Here is a 10,820-nt window from a genome sequence, read left to right as displayed (position 1 = left end):
TCCTGTTTGACCCATTCGAATTTTTAGGGTACCCCATTAAAGATCCGGGGTGTATTCATTGTATTATCCCCTGTCATTTGTATTCCACATTGTTCTCATATCGAAAGCCGTGCCAGTGAGGCAGTTTTCGAGTACTGCAGAATGGGCTGATTCTAGGGACGGAGTGGGGAGGGCGGCGAGTCTGAAACGTAACACCCTAACGACAGGCTTTGTGTGCGCGGCGGGCTGTATGTACAGGGCTCGGCGGATTTCGTTACTAGACGGGGGCGGGGCCATCGAAACGGGGGATAAGAAAGAGAGAGAGACTAATCGGCCTTGCGTGTTACTTCAGGTCATTTGTATCCGGCTTCGATGGAAGGGTGGTAGAGAAGGCGCTAGAAAGATCTTTAAGCGCACCTGCTTGCATCGGGCCGGATCCACCGCTACAGGCAGCTAATCTGAAGCACTTTACACATCGCACGATTCGTTTTTTTATTCTTCTGGATAGACAGACGCACGTTTTGGGCTTTCCCTTGTCTTCTCATCCTCCACCACCCTCTTCAGTCTTAAGAAGCGCTGCCCCATGCTGGGCATTTTGATGGAAACTGCCGTAAGGAGTAATAAAACATGAGTGGTGTCTGCAAGGTGGCAAAAGCGACCGAGCACACTAACTGAATTCCGGACATTTGCTTCAGCTACTCTCCCCGAGGCACTGATAAAGACAGGAAGGGCTGTGCTGTCAGGAGCTGGGTCGTGATCGCGAGACGAAAGCTACTCCACATCTTCTACCTCCACAGAGAGTAAGGCAAAATGATGCAGATCTCAGAATCCCACAACCAAAAACATTCGCTCCTCAATGCAATGAACAGGTTCATCGGAGCGGTGAACAATATGGACCAAATTGTCATGGTGCCGAGTCTTCTGAGAGACGTGCCTTTGGAGTATGAAGGAAAAGATGAGGTGAACAACCCTGTGAGCAACGGTGGAGCGGCCAACTTCTTTTCCTCCTCCGCCTCTGAACGGGACATGTACAGCAATTACGTGCTGCTCAAGTCCATCCGCAACGACATCGAGTGGGGCGTCCTGCAGGGAGACGAGCGCAAGAAGGATAAGCTGGGGCTGGAGGGCGACGAAGGGGACGAGAATCTGGAGAAGCTCTTCCACTTCCACCTGAACGGACTGCACAGCGTGCTGTCAAAGCTGACGCGCAAGGCCAACACCCTGACGAATCGCTACAAGCAGGAGATCGGAATCGGAGGCTGGGGACACTGACAACCGCAGTCAACCATCGTGTGCTGCGCGACATCATAGTGTGCTGTAGGTAGAGAACCGTACATTACCTCTGCAAAAAAAAAAAAAAAAAATCGAATTCTGCGAAGATATAATCGAAGTACACGAATCCTCATTTTAGTATCTCAAAAGCTGCTGTTACATTAAAACGGTTTGGGTAAGGCGTGGTCAGCGGGCGCTGACGGCCTCCCTTTTTAATTTATTTGCACTATTACCAGTATAGTTGTGCTCCTCCCGGTATCACACGAGCTGTCATTTTTGTGAAAGAGCAGGAAACTGAAAAACGCACAAAAATCACTGCATATTTATTTTCTGTGTGGTGAAAGATAAGAGAGAGAATGTTGTGTTTTTCTGTTTGTTTACGATCTTTATCGACTAACCCAAATAATTTGAGAAAACTTGATTCCCGGCCATGATGATCCATTGAGATTTACAGATAAGAAGGAGTGCTGTGGTAGTACTAAAATGACGAGGCTGTTTGATTTCAAAAAGCCAATGACACCACTATTTAAGTCATGAACGTTATGGAACTGAATGATAATTCTATTTTCTGATTAATAATAGTCTTGACAGATTCCATATCTGATTGTATCATAGTGGGGATTATTTTAAGTGTAATTTTCTTAAAACCTTTTTTACATGCTAGAGAATATTAAAATCAATATATTGTACAGAAAATAATAAAATGTATAATTCTCTTGGCAACTTGACTTTCTTCTTCAGTACAGTTTGAATGTTTATTTATTTGCATGTCTTGCCATGTAGCTCTTTCAGTTATTTAACATATGCCTACCCTGAAATACTTAAACATGAGTTCTGTTGTAATGAGACTGAAAAAGTATAAAATTTCATGGGTTGATGGATGTGAGATAGTGAACTGGTAAGAAGTTGAATCATTCTTTGTGGTTTCACAGTTGGTAGGGACTAACATCTAAAAGCAAATGGCAATTATCATTTTAAAAGCTGTGTTTACTTTGCATCTGGATCCGTGTGAAATTATTTTTCTTAACAACTTGCCAAAAATGTTTAAAACTGAGTTCCTGGATCTGGATTTATGGATTCATAGCCAGCACCAAGTCAGTATCCATGTGAAGTTTTTATGCTCTCTTTGGGTCTGCATTGGCATTTCTGTGAGTACTCTGTTGAGGTGGAAAAAACAAAACAAAATTGTGCTGTTTAGGTTAACTGACAGTTCAAAACTGGCACTGTGTGGGTATCTGGGCTCTGTGATGGACTTCCATCCTAGTCCTGCCCTGTGCCCAATTACGCTGGAATAGACGCCGGTCCCCATGACCCTAAATTGGATTTAATAAGCTTGAGGATGTTATAATAAAGTAATATGTACAAAAATAAAGCCTGCGGTATTACTAGACATTCAAACAGGGATGCGTGTAGTCTCCTTCGTGAAAGGCATCAAGTTTTAACATTCAGACCTGGAAATGAACCCCTTGTTTCATAATGGATTATTGGTTAGTGATATTTTTAATCACTGATTCTAAACTGACCTGATGTATGGAAGTGTGAGGGGTTTTCTTGCGTGTACCTTACAATGAACTGTAGTCCAGGCCAGTTTTGGTTCCTGTATTGCACCTGCTGTAACCAGAATGGAGACTCAATCACCTTAACCCATGTGAACAAATATAAAGGTTCAAAAAATGCATTAGTAACAAATACCTGTAATTCACACATGTATTTTGGAACTTTCAGCATAAATGCAAACTGACCAAAAATTAATGGTATAAATGCAGTTGTGATCTGAAAAATAAGACAAATCTGTGTCAGTATTTGGAAAGTAACCCTGTTAAATGCAGGAATACGTATGCAAGTGCAAAAACTTGACAAGAGGCTCCACCACATGCTCAAGGTAGCTTCATGTTGGTAGGCTGGGGGCAACAAAAACCTTCAGCCACAGGTTCTTCTAGGAAGAACCACTTTGTAAATGAACTTGGAAGTGACCTGACATCAACAATAGTGAACAGTATGCTTTGTAAGAATCATTTATATGTGTTGATTGTCTTGAAAAGAAACATTTACTAATTATCTGATATAAAAGAGAAGCAAGGTGTAGTAAGAAATCCTATTAAGATTCTTTGTATTTTAAAGTTTAAAGTGTCGCATTATGGTACAGTCATCAGCACTTCTGCATCAGTACTCAAGGAGGATGACTTCATTACCCAGCACCATCATAGTCTGAACGTTGAGCATACTCCTTAAGCTTGAGTGGCAATTCTTCAGTTACACTGTTTCCTCCAACTTTTAAATTGGTGCCTGTGTGTGGGGCAGTGGGTGTGAGTTTCAGTTTGCCATATCATTCAGAGTCCTGTTTCCCCAAGGATGAGCTGTGAATTCCTTCAGTCCTGTATTGGAAAAAAGTAGGTATAAAAATGAAAAGAGGAATAATTAGCAACAACATTAAAGTCATATTCCATCCTACTTACAATAATTAAGAATACTGGAGTCCTGGGTTAAGATTTTTACATGTTCTCCCCGTGTCTTCTAGGTTGTTACCCTGGTTTTCTAGTTTTTTTAACTATGTATTAGGTGCTTGCATGTGAGTGTGCCATGTAGTATACTGGTGTCTCGTCTAGGTTTTTCCTTCTTTGAAATACCTATCAAGAGCAAAGGTGTGTCAGAGTGCACATGACAATCAAGAATTATTTTAGTCATGTTGCCCCATTGGGATGCTAACCAGCTAATTTAGTAAGATGGGTCCTGTACATTGGAAGAGAAAAACATGCTTTTCAAATGACCTTCTTTACTAACTAGACACTGTATTCTGAGTAGGTGATATTTTATCAGGGTGACCATTGGTACACTTCTGGTTTCCATTAATACTCTCTAGATATCCACTTGTGTTGTATTAATTAAATGTGTCCATGTTCCATTTGAAACTCAAATGTCGATAGTTCACAAGGAATTAGTTACAAAATTATCACTTAATAATGACTATCAATGAAAGCTATTAAACTGATAATCAGTTAATCATTATATTAATCTATGTAGTTCAAATAGTTATGTGTCAATATAATAATTTTAATTAATCAGTCATTAACAACCATCATGTAAGGCTTTACATCTTTACTTATTATTTATTCATTAGTTGCAGATCGGGCGGCATGGTGGCGCAGTGGGTAGCACTGCTGCCTCGCAGTTGGGGGACCTGGGTTCGCTTCCCGGGTCCTCCCTGCGTGTATATGTAGTTTGTATGTTCTCCCTGTGTCTGTGTGGGTTTCCTCCGGGAGCTCCGGTTTCCTCCCACAGTCCAAAGACATGCAGGTTAGGTGGATTGGCAATTCTAAATTGGCCCTAGTGTGTGGGTGTGTTTGTGTGTGTGTCCTGCGGTGGGTTGGCACCCTGCCCGGGATTGGTTCCTGCCCTGTGTTGGCTGGGATTGGCTCCAGCAGACCCCCGTGACCCTGTGTTTGGATTCACGGGTTGGAAAATGGATGGATGGATGGATAGTTGCAGATCTTTATTCAGTGCCAAATCTCAAACTGAAACTATCCATAGTAAAGGTTTACAAATGCAAATGATGAAAGTCATTGTAAGGTGTTAACAGATTATTAAACATTTTCACTTTTTGTTCAGCTTCTAAGTAATCCTCACTATAAATGGAGAAAAAATGTACCACTGTACAACCACTGTACTTTTTTCATATTTTTGACCATATAGAGAAAACAACTGAGAACAAGTGTCACACGTCTGGGAATCAGTATACAGTGGGTGGTGCAGGTCTTATCAGTGTGCAAGCAGATCTGGCTGTCCCTTCTGATTTTCAGTAACTTGCTTAAGTAGGAGCTCTTCAATTTTTCTAGCTCCATCATATAAGAATGATGAGATAATATTTGTGACTTATTATAAAGTTGGAAAAAGTGATGAGCAAAACAGGTAAGTTTCATTTCATACAGTTTTTCAAAATTGCTCCTAAAACAATTTTATCATGCGATTTCCTAATTGCAAAACTAAAGTGTTTTTTTTTTTAAGTTTCTAGAGACAGAAGAAATATTGCTTCCTAAGGCTTATTCATTGGCTGAAACTGCAGTCTTCTTCCTTGGTGGTCTTCCAGTACTGCTGTTACCAGCTCAATTTTTCACGGTTCCATTTATGCCAGTTCTACAAACTTTAATGTACTACCTCCCTGCACATTCATACTACTGGTTCCACCTGTCTACATTTATGTGGGGTTAGTGGTAACCTCTTATGCCCTCATGTTCCCCAGCTCCATTCTTCTTCTTCTTTTGGCTGCTCCTGTTAGGGGTTGCCACAGCGGATCATCTTCTTCCATATCTTTCTGTCCTCTGCATCTTACGCTGTTCCAAACCAAGATCCTTCCAGAAACTTCCTGGTGACCACACACCCAGGTCAATAGATTTTAGTAGTGGAGTAGCACCTTCCAAATGTTTGCGGGTAAGTGCTCTCTAGCCACTGTCAAATTGCCACACTCTGCACTAGAATTCATTTTCCCAAGATATGAAATTTGCTGGTTGAGAAACACTTCTTTGTTTAGCAATTTTTAATTTTTTTTTGGAGCAAAACTTTACATTTTGAGCTGATTGTTTTGCTAATCACTATTTGCTATGCATTCAAGGCTTGTAAGTAGCTTGAATTGAATTTAAGAGTTTATCATTTCAGATTTTGTGTAATAGTCCAACAGTTATAATTATGAGTAGCCACCCCCCAGCAATGACCATCTATCTGCCACAGCCAGGTGTTACGTGGGCGTCTCCTTGGTCTGGTCCAGCCACTCGGGTCCTCAACAATGAGGATCCTGTGAGCCAGATCACCTTCGAGGCATCCTATCACATGGCCGTAGTGCCACAACTGATTCTCCCACACAATGCAGGTAATGTGCCTTATTTGGGATGCAGTGAGCAACTGTTCATTCAATACAAAGTCAAAGCAGCAGTAGCCAGGGATTCTCTGATGAGACACTGAGTCCAGTCTTTGTCTCAGGTCACTGTATAGCATCCATGTCTTGCAACCATATAGCAAATGTGTGAAAACTCATTAAAAACAGCCTGATCTTGGAGTCTGGTCAGGTCCTCATTCTCCTAGTAGATCCATTCTTTCTCTTGTTTTAATATAATAAACCTTCTTAATCCATTAGAAATTTAAATTTATGGTCCAGCAGACCCCTGTGGCCCAGTGTTCGGATTCAGCGGGTTGGATAATGGATGGATGGTACATTCCATGGAACCAAAATTCCAGTTAAAATACCAGGAAACAAAACAGACTTTCCAACCTTAAACCTGTTCCAGGTGATTCTTATAAAGGTTCCAAATGCTTACAAGACCTCTATACAGTATGTGGCAAAAATCATGAAAAGAGCAGTGTATCCCTGCTGATTCTGTGCTCTTGCAATTTTCTTTATGGAAGAGAGTCCCTGAGGTTTGTCCCCTGAATCATTGAACTTATGTGAGCCTATAAAGCCACTGAACATAAATTTGTCAAAGAGGTCACTGAAAAAAGAGAAGAGCATTTTAGAAGAAGGAGTAGGATGTTCATGGGCTTCAGTGGCACCAGTGTAATAAGAGACCACAGTCATAACCCTTGTGGGACACTGACTACCTCTTAGTCTGAACTTTTTCCACCATTGTTGAAATACTTCCCTATTTTGATTTACTACACAATGTGGTTTCTGTGCACAGGATGTAAAACTTTGCTTGGTTTTTAAAGTAGCCTGAAAGTGTGCACAATGTATTAATAATGTATACCTCCTTATGCTGAGAGTCGGAATACATCCTCAAAATATATATTTAGATTAACCATAACTGAAATAGAAAGGGGTGAAGAAGCAATGAAACTTGGTAACCTTGGCAGACTTAAAGATGAGGGTGTGGTAGGTGGGCCAGTTTAACCTTCAAATCATCAATTCTTACAGCATAGCAACTAGACATAAGGATGTCTCTTTTGTTTTTATTGCAGTCTTGATGGATGATAAAGCATAAAGCACATAAGGCCAACTTGCAGTGAGAGGCTTTCCCTGCTTGCTGCTTTGGGTGCTCGCTACTCAAATGAGTAGCCTTTCCTAATTGAGGAGCTTCACATTTTCATACTTTATCTGGAGCTTATCTTACTCTATTTAATCAACTCTCAGTTTCCACTTCTGTTTCATAATGGCTTTGTTTTTTCTAGTGTAAAGAAAGGTATAATATGATCCTATAGTTGCCCAATTTCAAGCAGCATGTGGTAACTTTGCAAAATCTCTGCCTTATGTCTATACACCTATTATAATTGTCTATCAATAGGATCAAGTGATGAGTTGCTTACCAGAGGGTATCTGCAAATCTGAACCACACCCAAGAAGTGAGAACGATTTTATTAACCTGTGTGTGATAATGGGGGTCTCAAGGAACCCGTTAACATTCAGACAGAATTTCTTCTGAAGGACCACAATATAATTTGTAAAACAAAAAGAAAACTCATTTGTTTATCAATGCAGTGTTAAACCCAAAACAAATTATTGAAATGGGTGCTACATTCTCTTCCAAGAAGTAGTTGAATAGAGTTAGTTTTTAGCTATACGATGGAGCAGCAGATATTACTGCCACCTCTTAGTACTTGGATCCTAATTCAGTTCTAAGATGGAATGCTTTCAATTTCAAAGTTCTGTATTGGGAATGTTTCTTTATGGAATTCTGCTCTCCCCCCATAGTCCAAAGACAGGACAAAGACAAATTGGATTGACAAATCAATATTGAGCAGGTTTGTAGCCTTTAGTGGTCTGGCATAACATATAGATTTGGCTACTAGGATAGGCTCATCTTCCCAGGTGCTCATACTGGACAAAAGTGGTTGATAAAATGGATGGAAGAATAAAATGAAAATGCATCTAATTACAAGTTATTATTCTCTAAAAAAATTGCTGCACAACTGAGATAGTGTGTCCCAGTATGTATATTGCTTTTCATGGGCTAACAGATAATGGAAAACAGTCTGAATTTGTATTGACAAAACAGGACAACAACCAAAAATCCATACTTGTATTTCAATGAATTGGTAAATATACAAGAAGATGGGAGGACATTATTTCAGAAACCCTCTGTTTTTGCCATTATCTATATGTTTGTAAGTGCACTCTCATTAAATCAATATTTCCTTTCAAGGCATTGCTTATTAACTTTTGTCAATATATATTATACAGACAGCAGACTGTTTCAGGGAGCATGTTCGAGCCATTAAAATCAAAGACCTTACAAACCTTTTGTAGAACACTCCACATCCCTTGATCACAGCCAAAATGATCTCTCTGTGTTCTTCACAGGGCTTTAAAGACACTGTTCAAAGAAAAACAGAAGAAGCTCAACTCATTCTCAGCCTGGGATTACACATTTCTCCTGGTCTTGATGACCAACTAACTTTTTAATCTCTCCCTTCATCTTTTTTAATGGCAGCTTTTCCTCATTTACTCTGATTTTTTTCTCCTTTTCAACGGCACACTTGATGAAGGCTATACAGCCTAAGCAATGTGTCTTTAACCTTCTTTCCTGTTCAGTGTGAACATAACAGAAATATTTACAAATAAAGATCTATCTATCTATCTATCTATCTATCTATCTATCTATCTATCTATCTATCTATCTATCTATATGCATGTGTATACTGTATATACTGTGTTGTGCAAAAGTCTTGAGCACCCTTAGTTTTTTATATACATTTTAGCATAGATGTTTATTTTTATGTCCTCTGCATTAATGTCTCAGTAGAAAAAATAGTAAACTTGAAATTTCTACACAGTTATTTTACAAACAAAATGACATGGTGCTGAGAAATGTTTGTATTTTGCTAAGAAGGTCCCATATGAAATAACAGAGTAGTTTTTGAGTACAAATTTGATGAATAAGTATCTAGGGTTAGTATAGGATTATAAAAAGAGACAAGATCAACATGACATCATGAGATGATTAAACTGAACTGAAAAACTGAACCAGAAAGGAATGGAGAAGCAATGAAAATGAAAAGCCCAACTGAAAGGTAAGGATTTGATAGGTGGAACAGTTTAACTTTCAAATGATCAACTCTTGCAGCATAGCATCAAGACATAAGGAGGTTCATTCTGTATCAGTAAGGTCTCACCATATCAGACTGGAGTTTCAAGTTAGGCTGTTCAAGTTCTTCTGAAGAAGCACAAGGAAATGGGCAAGGTACAGTTAGGTCGAGCCGAATGAATTCTGAGGTGTTCAGAGACATACTGTCTGCTCAAATCCAGCTAAATGCAGTCAAATTGATTGGGCAGCGTTTCATGATACAGATGGACAATGACCCAAAACATACAGCCAAAGCAACCCAGGAGTTTATTAAAGCAAAGAAATGGAAAATTCTTGAATGGCCAAGTCGGTCACCTGATCTTAACCCAATTGAGCATGCATTTCACTTGTTGAAGACTAAACTTCAGACAGAGAGGCCCACAAACAAACAACAACTGAAAGCTGCTGTAGTAAAGGCTTGGCAGAGCATTAAAAAGGAGGAATCCCAGCATCTGGTGATGTCCATGAGTTCAAGACTTCAGGCTGTCATTGCCAGCAAAGGGTTTTCAACCAAGTATTAGAAATGAACATTTTATTTCCAGTTATTTAATTTGTCCAATTACTTTTAAGCCCCTGAAATGAAGGGATTATGTTAAAAAAATGCTTTAGTTGCCTCACATTTTTATGCAATTGTTTTGTTTACCCCACTGAATTAAAGCTGAAAGTCTGCACTTCAACTGCATCTGAGTTGCTTCATTTAAAATTCATTGTGGTAATGTACAGAACCAAAATTAGAAAAAAGTTGTCTCTGTCCAAATATTTATGGACCTAACTGTATGTAGTAGGCCTGAAATACAGGCAGTAGCAGACAGAAGATTCATCAAACTAATACCTCTTTGAAACTGATAGAAGTCCAGCACTGCTAACAGCTCTGAACTCAGACAAACCACTGGAACCAGAACACACCTGTCTAAAGTCTGGCAAAGCCTCATCATAAGTGGTACTCATGGAAGACTTGCTGCAAAAAAGCCATTCTTTAACAGTAGAAAGAAAGTCAAGAGACCCGTCCATGTATGCGCAAAAACACAAGAAAAGATTTAGCAAGTGTTCCCAACTGACAAGTCCAAATTTGAAATTTTTGCCTCAAATAATTTGTCCGTAAAAGAGTGGGTGAGTGTCTGCTGCCCGCAATATTGAAATGCAGGAATTTCGCAGCAGATTTTGGGTTGCATTTCTGCAAATGGAATTGGTGATCTGGTCAGAAATAATGAAATCCTCATTGCTGAGAAATTCCAAGCAATTTGTCATCTGTCGCAGAATTCCATTAGGGAGGTGTCTGATTGGTCCCAACCACAATTACCCCCAAACACTCTGCCAAAGTCATAAAGATCTATCTTCAGCAAAAGGAACAATGAGGAGTTCATTGAAAGATGTTATGGCCTCCACAGATCCTAATCTCAGCATCATCAAGAACGATACAAGACAGCCAAGAAGGACTGGGGCAAGTAGAACAGAATTTTATGCCTAAGATTTTTGCATACCTTTAGGCACAAAATAGTACAGTATACATGTACAGTATATGTA

At 39.6% G+C, this 10,820-nt stretch overlaps 1 protein-coding gene across 1 annotated transcript; it reads left to right on the top strand.

Annotated features, from left to right (window-relative positions):
- The first annotated feature begins 289 nt into the window (after window positions 1–289).
- On the top strand, window positions 290–1,974 carry LOC114650261 (mid1-interacting protein 1-B-like). Its single transcript, XM_028799787.2, has one exon. The coding sequence runs from the start codon at window positions 790–792 to the stop codon at window positions 1,249–1,251; it is 462 nt and encodes a 153-aa protein (XP_028655620.1). The 5' UTR covers window positions 290–789; the 3' UTR covers window positions 1,252–1,974.
- Window positions 1,975–10,820: the final 8,846 nt, after the last annotated feature.

This window comes from Erpetoichthys calabaricus, chromosome 4 (genome assembly GCF_900747795.2).
Source record: "Erpetoichthys calabaricus chromosome 4, fErpCal1.3, whole genome shotgun sequence".
Classification (NCBI taxonomy): domain Eukaryota; kingdom Metazoa; phylum Chordata; class Cladistia; order Polypteriformes; family Polypteridae; genus Erpetoichthys; species Erpetoichthys calabaricus.
Note: the sequence above shows the minus strand (reverse complement) of the source record. Positions and strands in the feature narration are given on the sequence as shown.

Excerpts from the sequence above, each read along its gene's own strand:
- LOC114650261 (XM_028799787.2), top strand. The coding sequence starts at position 790 with ATGATGCAGATCTCAGAATCCCACAACCAAAAACATTCGCTCCTCAAT.